This window comes from Lates calcarifer, linkage group LG23 (genome assembly GCF_001640805.2).
Source record: "Lates calcarifer isolate ASB-BC8 linkage group LG23, TLL_Latcal_v3, whole genome shotgun sequence".
Lineage (NCBI taxonomy): Eukaryota > Metazoa > Chordata > Actinopteri > Centropomidae > Lates > Lates calcarifer.
This window is the reverse complement of record NC_066855.1, coordinates 7,442,380-7,458,455: the sequence shown is the minus strand read 5'-3', so window position 1 is coordinate 7,458,455 and position 16,076 is coordinate 7,442,380. Positions and strand designations below refer to the sequence as shown.

Sequence of the window (16,076 nt, the reverse complement as noted above, 5' to 3'; positions counted from 1 at the left end):
AATGCATAAGTGGTATAGATAATGAAAGAATAATTATTATAATCTGCAGCCACTCAGCCCTCCCAATGTTCTCAGAGGCTGGATGTTCCTGCGGTGTACCTTTGCATTTCTTTGGAAATGGCTGATTGGGTACATTGACTGCGCACTGTGTCATCTTTGTGTTGTGCAGTAGCTACATATTGTGTACAATATGTTTGATGCTTCCTGCGAACATCAGCATCAGATCCTATCTATTTTTGCTTGGGACAATTTTCTAACCAGAAACACATGATTTTCTCATTTATCACTGGTTTGCAGTAGCAATTACTGATGCTTTGCTACATGAAACTCTCTGTACTTCTCTCTGGTAAGCCTTAACACCAGTAATCCTGCACCTCATCTCAGCTCTCGTCTGTGGTTGAGAAGCTTTCTAAATAGAAGAGACTGAAGCATGGTTAAACTCTCAGACCTTAGGGCCGTGTCACATTGCGTGCAAAAGTACAAAGCAGAAGTCTTTTCACTCTTCAACCTACTAACCACAACACAGGAAAGCAGATTAGATAGACAGGAAGGAGCTGCAAAATGAAACCATATCTCCAGCAGCAGCAGCAGTAGCAGCAGCATTGAGTTATGACTTCAGACGCTGTGTGTTTGTGACTTGTTTAACTTGCTCACTAATCCTCAACTAGATTTAACTTTGTAGCAGTTCCTCCAGCTTGCACTTGAAATCGTCTGACGTCTGCTTTTGGGAGAATTATGGCGATACCATGTAAAACACCCATGTGGGCTGCATTTTCCACACCTTGACACCAATAGACAGCTTCAATGAACCCATGGTGAGTTACGCTGAGTTTTGAGTTTTTAAACTTGACACCTATGACAGTTTTCTAGAACTGACTCGAGCCATTAACTTTAACTGTCAAGCCTGACCTTGAGTCTGTGTCTGCTCCAGGCCAATGAAAACGGAATAAATCTTTAACAGACTTTCATTCATTTTGCCACAAGTTACAATATATTCCTGATATTTACTGGCACTTCATAGGTTACTCATGTTTTCTTTCATTTACAATTGATCTGCCTGGCTTTCTTCCTTGCAGTGAAATGCTGGCGTACTTGCATCATGCAAATGATACCACTAGTTATGCTTTTTGCTTCTTGACGATGATGATAATTATTAGGTTGTGTTATATACTCGCTCCCCCTTTCCTGAGTGTTTAACACAGTCTTAACTACTGGGCACTCTACCTAACACATTTGAACGGTAACATAAGTATGCTATTAATGGCCATTAACATTGTCTTTAAACTTAACAACGGAAACTGGGCGAGCTGTCTCAGTATATTTGAGGTCTGGGTTTTTGAATTGGCTTCCTTTGTGAGAAGTTACGTGATCAGCAACAAACCACACAGGAAGGCATCTGCCATTTCCCGTTTGTCTCAGTGAAGTCTCTTAAGATAATTTAAATTTATTTTTGTGATGCATCCACTGCAATTTTGTGAATATGTGGTGATATGAAATTCTACTAATAATAAGGTGTAGTTATATACCACATTTCATATGGATGCAACAAACAAAAGATAAAAAACAAAAACATGAGAAAAGAAGCAAAAGGTCCAAGTTTAAAATCAAGTAGGGTTTGTGTTTGTGTACTGGTTTAAAGCTTTTAAAACTAAAACCAGTCTGTTCAGAGTCTGGGGATGTGAATTAAGTGCAGCGTCACTAAAGAACAGCTGTCCCAAGAGTCAGCAGGGCGCGGTGATCTGTAACAAAAGCTCTGACAGTGAAAGTGTGAAATGAGAGAAGGTCATTAATGCAACTTTAATCAAGGCTGGGAAATGACTGGAAAACAACAAGGAGCACCTCAAAAGCCCCGCTCACTCATGGTCATCCACACATTTCTTTTCCCCTCAAACCTGATTAAACCTCCTCTCAAAACGGTTTGGGCGTGAACAGACTTCATTTCACAGATGATATGCAGAGAGGTATAGTGAAATACAACAGCAGTGTGTGAATGGAGTGACTTCCTTCTAGTATATAAACACAAAAGAATGGACTGAATTTAGGGAGAAGGGAAATATTGGCCAGAAAATCAAATCTACGCCTCTAACCTCTCAATAAGGCAAACACAATCAGTTGCATTAAATGCAGAACTGAAGTCAAGAGGTAGCAAAATACATGTTTGTCTGGCATATAGATCCATTCAGATGGAATTTACAACTAACTTTAAGCATGGCTATTACAGGGCTGTGTTTGCAGAGGAGACAAGATTGCAGTTTTTTAAAAGTAAAATTGGAGCCAATAGAATTTAACAGCTTAAGTTAAAGCAGTTTCTTCAGTAATTGTTCCAACACCAAGCTGGCCATAAATAATTAATATCACTGACTGATCAAGGCTGCTTTTTTCAGGTTGTATTAAGGCAGGTTTCCCAGTACTGTTCTTGTCTCAGTTTCTTATGTAAAGCACTTTGAATAACTTGTTTATGAAATGTATTTGCTTGCTGTGAAAGTGGTTGTCTAACCTGATGCCACATGCTTGAAAAAGCTACAAATGAGTTACAGCTGATGAGAAAAGTGCACCTTAAAAGGATGTGAAATGTTGCCGTGATGCTGAGTGACATTGTTAGACCCTCGGGTTAAGAGCATCTGTCAGGTATCGCAAATGAATATAGATTCTCCTTGCACTGGCAAAGAGCAGTACAGCCGTCTGTTCATCACACCTGCCTCACTGAAATTCAAAATGGATCTTATTATTATTATCAGTGACACAAATTGTTCTGTACACTGCAATCTCATTTTGATAGTCAGGTATACAGTATGTGTTGCTTTTCAACAGTCATCCTGAATCAGTGGTGTGATGACTTAATACACTTTCAAAACATTAACTAGACAAGGAAGTTTCTTCACAGCCTGTGAGGCCCAGTTCGTGGTTGTTGCACATTGTGTTCGTAATGCTGTTTTATATTGTGTAGACACAAACAGGAACATCTGGGGCCAGAAAATATCCAACCTTCTCATGGAGAGGAAGGCACATTATGATTCTATCCTGGACCGAAGCAAACGCATTATGTGGCAGGATGACTGCTACGTGGACCTTCAGTCTACGTCCTGCTCTCTCTCTTCGCAAGCAGAAACAGAGGGTAAGAGTTCCCTTGACAGATTCATCATCATCATCATCAACAGCAGCAGCAGCAGCAGCAGCAGCAGCAGCAGCAGGTTTAGAGTGGTTAATGTTAGGAGTTGATTCTCTCTCCTGCTACTTTGACCTTTATTTTTTATCAAGTCTGAGCATATAGGACCAAACACAGAGACCTATGTAAAAACAACAACAACAACAAAAAAAAAAAAAAAACAATTTCAACCATCCTAACTGTAAAGAGCAGATGGGGGATAATGGTAAAGACAGCAACTGCTGGTCCTGACAATCAGTGGCTACAGCAGCATCATTAAAGGGGATTTACATAAAGTTAAAAAAAGAAGAGAAGAAGATGTTCAGTGTTAAGATACGGAGGTGAGATTAGAGCCCTGTCAGTAAAGGAGATCAACGATATCAGAGGAGAGGACAGCCTGTGGTTGAAGTTTGGTCTCCAGATGTTCAGGTCAGTGGTTTCTGGATAGCCTTTTTATTTTATTTCAATTTGAAGAATATTTTGGATTACAATACATTGAAGTACAAGCCTGGTGGGGATTTAAAGGCAGTGGGTAAAAACTGAATGAAGTGTCTACAGCTCAAGACTCACTCAAATCACAAATCACAAGATTATGAAGACAAAACCAGTGACTGATGACACAAAATTGGTTGGGATATATTTTCTTATTCATATCATTTATTATGTCGTCTAGTTACTGTTAAACAAAAAAACACAGACACTGTGACATACTGCTAACCACGTCCGCTGACCTGTTTTGTGGGGGAAACCCTGATGCTGTTCAGGAAGCGTAGAGATGCGAGAACTGACTTTGTCTAGTTATTGATTATTGAGAAGTTGGAACCTGAAAATGCCAAAAACACTTGCAAAGTTATCTTGGAAACATTTGCCTGGACATTTGCCATTTTGCATTCCACGGAGTGTTTTTTTAATCCACTCAGAGATGATGGAGAGGCTTGCCTTTATCTGAAGGTGATTTTAAGCTTTCCAGGTATGTATAGTTTTAAAATAAATAATCTAAATTTGTGTTTGATATTAGTATAAGTGAAGCAGGTGGAAAGCAACCTGGAAAGTTTTATATTCTCTCCTAATTTTGCTGAAAACTTTTTACATCTGATTCGTTTAAATTTATTATTGAAGACATCTTTAAAAAAATGGCAGTGTTTGAAATTGTGATGGGTAAATTTGTACTGTGAAGAGAATGGTTGGTACTTTCATTAACTGTGTCAACATATGTTCCACAAGCACTAAAGATAATTGCTGATCATAGTAATTGTTGCAGAAAGCGTAAAACAAACTGAAATTGATGATCTGTCATTACAGTGAGGCAGTGTTTAAATTAGCTGGCTGAGCTCCTCTTGTTTTGGTTGATACTAATAAGCTGTTGTGCAGTATGTTCAGTGTTTTGGCCTTGAATCACTTCATATCTCACTCCTACAAAATGTGAATTAAGGCAGTACAAATGCAACTGAGTATATGCAACAACAAATGTGCAAATATGATTATAATCCACAAATGCAAGCCTTATTTTATGAAGCAAAACAAAAATTAAGGGTAACATTTGATATCGACTGCACAGACATACACAGATATATTTCTGAATGTTTGCTCTAATGAGTGTGTGTTCTCTTGTGAGGAGTTTATGAGCATGGGAAACACTATGTATTGTTATTATTGATTACAGACACAACACCAATATTCCCTGATTTGGGAGATCCAGAGAATCTAACATCTTTTTCTGTTAGAAGAATAAATTGTCTTAAGGCTGTGTCTTGGTAATTGGAAATCAATTTAACAGGTAAACAAGTCTAAGAGAGTGCAGACGTGCTAGCAGCTGTAAGGCTGCACATGGGGACACTTAGGGTTTAGAGCTAAAATGGTCTGAGTCAAGCATGCTAACACTTGCCAATTAGCACTAAACACATAGTACAGATGATGGGAACATCATTAGTTTTGCAGGTATTTGGTCATAAAATAAAATTCAAGTTTTGTGTTTGTGATATTGGGCTTTACAAATAAAACTGACTTGACTCGAATACCACAAATCCATTTACCACACAAATGTTTTTGTGCAGGTTATAGGGAGGATGATCAACATACAGACAGGTTTTAAGAAAGAAACCATCAAGAGAGGGATGAACCCAGCCATATGCATGAAATTCACAGTAAAGATTGAGTGAGGAAAAGCTAAATGAAAAAGAAGAACAGACTGCTTATCAGAATAACAGGTGTGGTGATTACCCAATAGAAGTAAAAGGAAATTCCAAATAAGGAAAGACAAAATCTATGAATTGGAAAATTGGCCATGAATATAAATAGATATGTGAATCAGTAGGAATCAACGTGAACCCACAGGCTCATGCCACTTTCAAGAATACATTTTATTGGAGCAAATGAAGAGACACAAACTTCCTCTCCATGTATAACATAATGTTTGTTGTTGTTTTCAACATTGCAAAGTATTGCTCTGGGCCAGAATAGATTGTTCTCATTGTTACCTGCTAATCTCATCAATTGTGACTTCAGAGTTTGCTCTGCTCTATTCTCTTTTTTTGGTTTAGATCTTGGTTGGATCCAAAGGCATCAAGACCAGCTGCAACGCTTCACTACCACCTCCTTCCTGGAGGGGATGTTAACCCACCTAAGAAAGGTGGATGTGCTGAGTTCAGCTGAGGAGACCAAGATCAAGGAAGCAGGCCAGCTGCAGGACCAGGTTAACATGCTCACAACTATTGTCACCAGCAAGGACACTCAAAGCTCCGATGCCCTCCAGGGTTTCATAGAGAGCTCAGATTCTCAGGTGGCCCAGCTCATCATAAACCACGGTAAGGGGCTTATAAGGGGATTTGCTCTGTGTCATTCATTCTTTTGAATGGTGAAGAAATAATTCCTCTCAGCGAGTAATTTAGCCATCCAGTACCTCAGGTGGTAGAGCAGATCATCCAGTAATATCTGGGGATGGTGATGTGATCCCTGAACTCTTGAAATACTGACAATAACCTGAATCAATTTCCTTTTCTGCAGACTCCATGGTGAAGGAGCATAAAGAGATTATTTTACGGCAATATGAGCAGTACAGAGACAGAGATTCAGTCAGCTGCCCCAAATTGAACATCTCCTCAAGAACTTTACTTCTGGTCGATGGACTTTCTGATCTCCAGCAGAAAGAACATGACTTGATGCAGGTGGGGGCGACTCGAGGAGGGAAAAGAAATCATCTTAGACAACTGGGGCTGGCCAAGCTCCTGGAGCCCCTCACCCGGGTCAGTTTGCCTCCCAGGGTTTCTCTCACAGTTGGGGTTGCTGGTATCGGCAAGACCACCTGGGTCCGACACTTCATCAGACAGTGGAGCCAAGGGGCCCTCTGTACGGATGTGAGCTTCGTCTTACCTTTCACCTTTAGTGAGCTGAACTCACTGGAGAAGCTTTCAGCTGAGAAACTGGTGAAAATGGCTTTTCCTCATTTAACTGACCTCAGTCTGATCCTGAGCAGCCCCTGCCGGACACTGCTCATACTTGATGGATTGGATGAATTCCGCTGCACTTTAAATTTCTCTGAGGCAGCACCCTGCAATGACCCAAAGAAAGAAGTGCCCATTGACGACTTGATCACTAACATCATCCGGGGGAATCTGCTCCCTGACGTAGCGGTGTGGGTGACTTCCAGGCCAGGAGTGGCCTCGCTCATCCCTGGAGGACTGGTGGACAGGGTGACTGAGATCCCAGGATTCAGCTCGAAGGACATCCAGATCTTCCTAAACCACCACTTCTCCAGAGAGGGACTTTGCCAGCAAAATATGGGCACACTTGGAGTCCAATAAGATCTTAATGGTGATGTGCTACATACCGTGCATTTGCTGGATAGTAGCTGATACCCTGATGTACATCATGCAGAGCGGAACACAGGAAAGCCTTCCGAGGACTTGCACTGAGCTCTACGGCCACTTCTGTTCCATGAAGGCAGAGGTAGGCGAACCAAGAGGCAGAGAGCCTGTAAAAATGGAGCAGCTTCATGGGAGCAATCGTAAACTGCTGGGAAATCTTGGAAGACTGGCCTTTTATGGGCTCCTCAAACACAAATACACCTTCAGTGAGCAGGACCTCAGGGCCTATGGGATCGACCTGTTGTTAACTCAGAGCAGTCTTGGTGCAGGGATTCTCATTCGGGAGGAGTCAGCCATATACACAACATACCGCTTCACCCATCTTACTCTGCAGGAGTTTCTTGCCGCTACTTTCTACCATGTGTCCTCCAAGCGAGCCATCTTTGACTTGTTCTCAGAAAGCACCATGTCTTGGCCCAAGATCGGCTTCCAGAACCACTTCAGGAGCGCCTTTCAACATGCACAGCAAGCTGAAGATGGCCATTTGGATGTGTTTGCACGCTTCCTGACAGGCCTGCTGTGCCCAGCAGCGCTGAAACCTCTTGCTGGACTTTTGGCCCTTGGGAAAGATGATGGTAATCAGAAGGCATGGGCAGCAGGGTTTTTACAAGGCCTCTTGGTCAGCGGGGGTGCTGTGGTGTCTCTGCGTGCAGTCAATGTGGCTTACTGTTTACAAGAGCTGCAACACACAGAGCTGTTGCGTAGTGTAGAGGAGGATTTACGGCTTGGTAGCTTGGCGGGGAAGTTATCACGGGCTCACTGTGTTGTGCTGGGCTACCTGCTGCATGTGTCTCCAGAATGCAGCGAACAGACAAACCTGACTGGCTCTTTGAATTACACCACAGTGAAATGTTTGCTCCCACAGTTGCTGTACTGCAGCCATCTCAGGTCAGTTCCCGGAAGCACTATCTCTCAATAAACTAAAACTCAGGAGAAAGATTGAAAACTAAATCACTCTCTCTCTCTCTCTCTCTCTCTCTCTCTCTCTCTCTTTTTTGTACAACAGGCTAGAGAATAATCAGTTCAAAGATGATGTCATGGAATTGCTGGGAAGTCTCCTGAGCGCCAAAGACTGCCATATTCAGAGGATTAGGTGAGGTCACACTTACATTTCCACTCCTTATCGAGGTAAAGCACCATATGAAGAGCATTTCACAGTTTAATAGGTCTGACCTGTATCAAATGAGGTTGTCAGATTACTCACATACACCGTGAATCTTTTTAATTATGATGCAGTGTCAGCCTTGTTGATTACAAGGGTGTAAGAGACACTCAGTGATTATCATCGTGGTTGCAGGATTGGTACAGCAATGATGATGATTGTGATTATCATTAATATTTTGTACCACGTGATTGTAACCTTTTTTATTTACCCCGTTCAGTTTGGCAGACAACGCCGTCAGCAACAAAGGTGCCAAAGCGCTGAGTCGAGCCCTCTTAGTGAATCGGACACTAACGTCTCTCAAGTGAGATCTATTTACTTCCTTCACTTCCTTCCTTTTGGTTTTAAGTTCAAGTTCATAAGAGGAAACTGGTGTGCCTCTCCTGCACTTAACATAAGTCGAATGCTCTGCCTAAAAAAGAAAAAAAAAAAGCTGTTACATATACATTTGATATGAATATGAACCTTGCAGTGGAATAGTGTTCTGCAGAGTGCCTGAATTGCTGCAGTTCTTGTGGACTTTTTCCTCATATCTCACAGACACACACACTTCTATATAACGTTACATTTACAGCTACACATTGTTATTGTTATGTAATCTAACCATGTTTTTCTAATAAGTCTCCGGAACAACAACATTGGCTCTAAAGGTGCAAAGTTCCTGGCAGAAGCTCTGAAAATGAACCAAGTCCTGGTATCAGTCAAGTGAGTGTAATTCGCCATATATGTTGGTTTATGCATGCAATGATCCGAGAAATTGCCACAGTGCAATACTCACTCTTCAACCCCTCCTCAGCTTTCAGAACAATGCCATCGAGGAGGAGGGTGCTCAGGCCCTTGCTGAAGTACTGCAGTGCAACCGTAAATTGGTGTCTCTGAAGTGAGTTTTGTCTGTGTTCCACTTGTGTTTGTTGTACGGTCTGTGTGTTGTATGTGGAGTAATCAGTGCATTTCTGTTTTGTGCATGTTTTGATTTAGCATAAGGAAAAACACAATCGGAGCAGGAGGAGCCAAGAGGATTGCAGATGCGCTGAAGACAAATCGGACTCTGACAAAGCTGATGTAATCTTAAATTCATAATTCATCCACTCTCCACCTGATTTTGATTAGATCGTGCTATACTTTTCATGCTATAGAGCTGGTACATTTTACATTTCTCTCTCATTACATTCAGTCCAGCTGATTAGAGACTACAATCTGTTCATCTTTCTATTCTTTACATTCCTTTGTTAATCATAGATTTTCAGGGAAACAATAGCTCACTAACAGACTATGGTGTATGATGTATCCTGAGCATCATTAATGTGACCACTCTGTTTTTGCTCTTTTCTGCAGTCTTTGTAGTAACCAGCTCGGGGATAAAGGAACCATCGCTCTGGCAGAGGCTTTGGCGCTCAACCACACTCTGCTCTCACTTCAGTCAGTACCTTCCGTACAGCAGTGCCTCGTAGCCTCTGCATTGCTTATCGCCCTCCATTCAAAAGTCTGCTGTTGATACATTTTAACATCCTGAACTGTCACACTTTGGTTTACATGCTGTGAAACAGTAGTGTGGGTTTGTCTTTCAGTTCATTCATTACAGCTGCATTTAACCTTTCTTTTTCGCAGACTTCAGAGTAACTCGATTAGCAACAGGGGGATGACCGCCTTAACCAAAGCACTCAGGCTGAACCGTGGCCTTGTCTCCTTGAAGTGAGTATTCCTTAAGTGAGAATTCCTTGGCACTGTTATTTTTTGGAAAACTGTGATTTTGTAACCCTTTTTTTCTCCTCCTTTTTATATATTTTTTCTATCTGATTAGTTTAAGGGAGAACTCGATTGGAGTGGAGGGAGCGAAGAACATGGCCCATGCTCTCTATGAAAACAGCTCTCTGCAGGACCTCGAGTGAGTCACCGCATTTATCTCAGCATATAGTGTAATGCTCCGCAGGGGCATATCTGGTGAATGTCACTCCCCCAGACTATATAATGTCACTCAGGGTGACTGCATGATGGAAAAGTGTAAAACCTGTGAGATTACTGTATGAATGCTGTGGCTCTTTAAATACTTGGTGACATTCTCATCTTAATAGTCAGGGCATTAATCAGCTCCAATTTTTAGGATAATTTCTGTGATCACTTTTCATCATATTAAATGATTTTCAGATTGAAAGCAGACATACTGTGAAAGGAGTGACAGGCTTAAAATTATATGAAACATGAATAATTAAATCTTTGACACTCTTCTATAATACCTAACTTGTACTGGTGTATTTCAGTCCCGTTTTCACTCTGTAATTATTTGTACTATATCTATTGTGTGTGTGTGTGTGTGTGTGTGCGTGTGTGTGTGTGTGTGTGTGTGTGTGTATGTGTGTGTGTGTGTGTGTGTGTGTGTCTGTGCCTGTGTGCGCATCTCCAGTCTCACAGCCAACCTGTTGCACGATGAAGGGGTTCAGGCTATTGCTGGCGCAATCAAGTTCAATCAAGGACTCACCTCTTTGCAGTAAGTTAGGCTTGCAATGCAGTTATGAGCAAGCACGCACACATTACCCCTGTGAGTAGATAAAGCACCTGTTCGCTTTGAAAATGTCCCTGAGGACCACGACAGCGACACCAGAATACAATAAATAAAGCAGATCCACTACACAAGTATCAAGACAATCTTGATGCAAGATACTCAAAACTGGTTGCTTTTTCAATTTAAACAAGTCATGTATTCATGTTGAACTGTAAGATTTGTAAGGAAACAAACTTGTAACACATGTAAGAACATATAAAACATTTGGGGAATAGCTGTTTATTGTAACGCATAAAATGCTGTTAGCAGAATTTTACCTTGATTTGCTAAATATTACAGTCAATAAATGCAGACCACACAATCCCAGAATAAGATTTTATTGTTTGAGCTTGTGACGCAGAAAATGATGATGTGGGAGAAAGTATTGAGGAATTTTAGTGAAGTAAAAGCAGCAATACATACATGTCAAAAGTATGTAAGTAGCAGGAAATGGAGAAAACAGAGATACTTAAGTAAAGAGGAACTACATACTTAAGCACACTGCTGGGTTAAAAATTCTTACTTACTTTTGGCTCCCACAGAATAACTCACATATGCTGTATTTTACTTTTATTTTATCCTTATGTGACTCTCCTCTCTTCACAGTCTCCAGTGGAATTTCATCAAGTCCTCTGCCACCAAAGCTCTGGCCCATGCTCTGCTCTCCAACAGCACAATGCAGCTCCTGGAGTAAGGCCAATGATTCAGACCTCTGCTACTGTCTGCCTCATTATCCCATTATCTGTCCTCATTTCTCACCCCTCTGTTCTCACACACTCTTTGCTCTATAATTATATTGATCTCCCTGCATTCTGTAAGCAAAGTCTGCTCTAACATCACTGTGTGCATATGACTTATTACAGGATTTTATTAACTGATCGTGGTTTTATTGGCACAGAATGTGTTGTTATTTACAACTGGCACTGTGTCTGTGTTTGCAGTCTACAGGAGAATGCTATTGGCAATGATGGCGTCATTTTCCTCGCAGAAGCTCTGAAAACCAACACTGCTCTTCATACTTTATGGTTGGTGTTATAGCTGTGTGCAATGACTGATCAATCTTTTCTTCAGTTCAAGATAAATAAAGTCTGATTACAAAGGTCAAAGTTTATGCACATTCATACATCTTTCTACATATGTAACAGTTTTGGGTTCTGGGTTCTGGGTTTGTGCTGGGCTTTTCTGTGTGGAGTCTCTCTGTGCCTGCGTGGGTTCTCTCCGGGTGCTCCGACTTCCTCCCACAATCCACAGACATGCAGGTTAATTGGTGATTCTAAATTCTGAATGGTTGTTTGTCTATATGTGTTGGCCCTGCGATGGACTTGCAATCCATACAGGGTGGACCCTGCCTCTTGCCCAGCCAGGATAGGCTCCAGCCCCCCCCACGACCCTTAACGGATAAGCGGTATAGATAATGAATGAATGTTTTATTTTCCTGTTCACTATTTTATGTGTGCTCTCTCTTTAGCCTCCAGGGGGTCTCAGCAGGCACAAGTGGTGCCATTGCCATGGCAGAGGCTCTAGTGACCAACCAAACCCTGCAAACATTAGAGTGAGTCCAAGCTCTCTCTTGCATTAGACTGTTCTTATATTACCTTACATTCAGCTACATATAATAAGTAGGCAATTTAAAACCAGCAGAATACAATCCTGCTCTAGAATTACTCCTCTCTACTTTGCCAGGTACAGCTGATTATATCCCTGGTATAACAATGCAGGCACATACATTTTCCTTTTCTAACTGCAGTCTAGCGGGGCTTCACAGGGATTTGCTTGAATCAGATATCATTTCAAGTGGGCTGTGTACTATCTGATTGGCAGTTCTTTCCCTCACTGAAAGACTAGCACAATACACCAGCCTGTATGAATACGTTCACTCTTAACTAGCCACCAAATTTGATTTGTCAACAAATGTCAGCACACAAAAGGTCACTCAGTTGCAGAATCTTGCTTCATTTTATGTCTGCAACACTTGTGCTCTTTTCTAGTCAGTCTGGAGTCTATCTGGATTAATTGATTTTCAGTGAATGTTTGAGTGACCAATCCGTGTTTTTAATCATTACATTCTGTGTTCAGTGTTCTTTTGCAATTATTTGATTTTGCATACAGTGATGTGTCTGCATTACTGTCTACAGCTGCTGTGATTTTATGTTGCTCAGTTTTGTTGGATTAACCAAAACATTCTTGTCTGGTTATTTTATATATAATAGGTTTCTAACTTAGAAAATCAGTTGAGTAACTATTTTTCAATCTATATCGCAATGTAAAATGACATATACTGTGGTATTTTCTCATAACAAGGTTTTTTCAATCTCTCTGGAGCTTAGATTAAAAATTAATTTTGGTCTCTTAATTTCACAAGAAGTAGACAAAAGAAAAAAAGTCAACAAAATATGCAGTTGTTACCAACAGAACAATACAGTGGAAAACAAGACAACTCAATGACTCAGAAGAATATGCCTTGAAATATGCACAGAATACGTCATGTTTCAGGTTTTCAAAAAAAAGTAACAAAAGACAACTCATTGTGACAGGGGTGGGACTTCACAGCTCAGTGTGAAGCCGACAACTTCATGGTCCTGCTGAAGAACCAATTTAAAGCTAACACCCTGTGCTGACACATCGCTAAACAAAAGTGACATGACACAAGAGAAAGAACTGCTTCAATAAGAATCATCTTCATTATGTGTCTGATATCTACCTGATGCCTTTTGTACCTAATGTCTGCAGCTATTTGTATTTCTCTCGCATTTTCATCGTTACTAGTGTTAAAACACACTCTGCTGTTGATGTACAGCTGTTGCTGTGTTTCATTGTTTTTTTCATTATGTGTTTCAGTCTGCGAGGGAACACTGTGGGGATGGAGGGAGCGAAGGCTCTGGCTAATGCACTGAAAAACAACAGAAGCCTTAAGTCATTGAAGTAAGTGCTGACTGCAGCTTAGTATGACTGAAGTGAACTAAAATGTATTTGTCAGTGTCATTTTCTGACATCAATTTACAGTAGGCATGAAAAACAATTCATTTTGGCACTGAATGCAATGGTTTTATTGTGTCTCTCTGCTTCTCTGTTATATGAGAATGAGTTCACCCAGTTTAAATGTTCTTCTCTTGAAAAAGAATGGTATTCTTGTATTCTTCACTGAACATGTGACTAAAGAGAAAAACTGTCTGTATCAACAGCCTGCAGGAGAACTCTCTGGGTATGGATGGAGCCATATTCATTGCAACAGCCCTGAAAGGAAACCATCAACTGACATATATCAAGTGGGTTTTTTTTTTTGTTTGTTTGTTTGTTTTTTGTGCACCTCTTCATTATGTTCTCTTACATCTGTACCTGCCACTGTGTGGGATTTATTGTGTGTGTTTATGCAGAGAACAGTGTTTTAAGGACAACAACATGCTGCCATTCTGGTTATATATATTAAAAGCCGACCTCTGTTTTCATGTTTGTGTAGCTTGCAGGGAAATGGCATTGGCGAATCTGGTGCGAAGGTCATATCTGATGCCATAAGAGCCAATGCTCCGGGCTGTGTGGTGGACATCTGACTAAGGAGAGAGAAGCTTTTACTGAGGAAGGTCGTACAGCACACGTGGCTAAGAAATAACAGTAGGCTGTGTTATCAGGAGTAGATGTAAACTATGTAATTATGCTAAACTATCTTTTTTTTTATTTTTTTAAAAACAGTTTCACCATATTTTTTAGATAGATTTTTCTATATTTATTATGACAATTAATGGTTATCCTTGTCTTGAACAAGCAGTTGCCACAGATCTTGACAACTATGAAGATCCTTGAAATTACAACATATTTTAATGTAAATATACTCGACATCCTAAACTACAGTGAAGCTGCATCCCTCCATATTTGTCCTAATGTAGATGTTATTCTGGACATTTGCTCTATTTGCACAAATGAATCTGGAGTAAAGAAATAAAATGGATAAAATTCACGTAGCAGTTTTATACCACCTATTGTCTTTGTCTGACAAAGATCCATCAAAATATGAGTCCACGGCCGTGTTATAAGATTCATTATGAAACTCTCTGTTAACTCTCTGTTATTTGAGTTATTATGTGTGCCTAACACCTATCATACACCAGAAATACTGATATAACTGAGTGCACAAATAACCTTCAACCAAGTAAAATGTTACTTTTTATTTATTCCAGCTCTTCAATACTTGTTGCACTGTACCTTATTTAAGTCTTTGGCAAAACAGTTGCCTTAAAAAGGACCCTACTGTTTATATTTATGCTTTTTCAATACAAAAAAGGGTTTTACTATAATGTTGAACAATATCTTGACAGAATAAAGAGGATTAGCAAACAAAAGTAAGTAAAAATTTAGAAAAACAATAATGATAGATCTTATTGTCAAACACAGAGGAAGAAATAATCAAACCATAGTACCTGTTTTTAAAAGTTTGCTCAGTGAGGAATTAGTCCTTGCATAAGCAGAGTCTTCCTAACAAGCATGATGGCAGTCCTCACTGGGCAGAACATCCTGGCAACAATGTTAAAAAATACTCAAATATAGCCAAATGTTGCAGATGCCCCTTCCCACACAGTTCACTTCACTCCCTAATTTGTTGGCAGCAATGTGCCTCTTGGCACTAAGTTTCATTTTCAACCACTTCTTAATTAATCTCTGAGCTGGGCATGTTTACCACTCTGGAGCACAGGACCAAACAGTAGAAGCTGTTTTCCCTCCACATTAACAACAATGGCTTCTTATTTCCCCTCAGTGGGTTTTGTCTTTTGGATCAAAAGTCCAATTTTTTACATTTCCCTTTACAAACTATCAGTTTCACAAACTCAGTTGATTTATACATATAACATTCACATTGTAATTTTTTATGGTTACTTGTGAGGCTTTGCAGAGAGCAGAGATCACGTACACACCACATTTTAAGCTGTGAGTTGTTCACAGTGGTGATTTGAGCTAAGCTATCAGCATACTTGCATGTTCACAGTTACAAGGTAACTATGCTGTAACAGATACGATGTTCACCATATTAGTTTAGCATATTATATTCAAACATATGCTAATTAGCTCTAAACACAAAGTGGAGCCAGAGCTGATGGGAATGTCATTAGTTTTGCAGGTGTTTGGTTATTAACCAAAGGATTGGACAAATCAAATTTAAATAAAGAAAATGAATCAACGAAGTCATAAGTAAAAATCAAAATATGGTCTATTTAATGGAAAACAAGAGAGTGTATCGATGGTTTTTAAAATATGAATGTTGCTGCTGGGGCAATAAACACATACTGGTAGAGAATGGCTGACTCTAGATTGTGAATGCGGATTAGACCTTGAGGCTGATTTAATGACTGTGAAAGCCACCAGAAAGTGACCTGAAGC

General features: G+C 40.2%; 1 protein-coding gene across 1 annotated transcript; it reads left to right on the top strand.

Annotated features, from left to right (window-relative positions):
- Window positions 1-558: 558 nt before the first annotated feature.
- On the top strand, window positions 559-14,661 carry nlrc3 (NLR family, CARD domain containing 3). The gene is given in 20 exon segments (XM_018681807.2): window positions 559-815; window positions 2,948-3,115; window positions 5,686-5,949; window positions 6,149-6,894; window positions 6,896-7,896; window positions 8,015-8,101; window positions 8,391-8,474; window positions 8,792-8,875; window positions 8,967-9,050; window positions 9,149-9,232; window positions 9,506-9,589; window positions 9,779-9,862; window positions 9,972-10,055; window positions 10,572-10,655; window positions 11,316-11,399; window positions 11,651-11,734; window positions 12,178-12,261; window positions 13,548-13,631; window positions 13,892-13,975; window positions 14,167-14,661. Coding segments are annotated over 19 exon segments (3,405 nt in total). The 5' UTR covers window positions 559-815; window positions 2,948-2,991; the 3' UTR covers window positions 14,258-14,661.
- The last annotated feature ends 1,415 nt before the right edge of the window (window positions 14,662-16,076 follow it).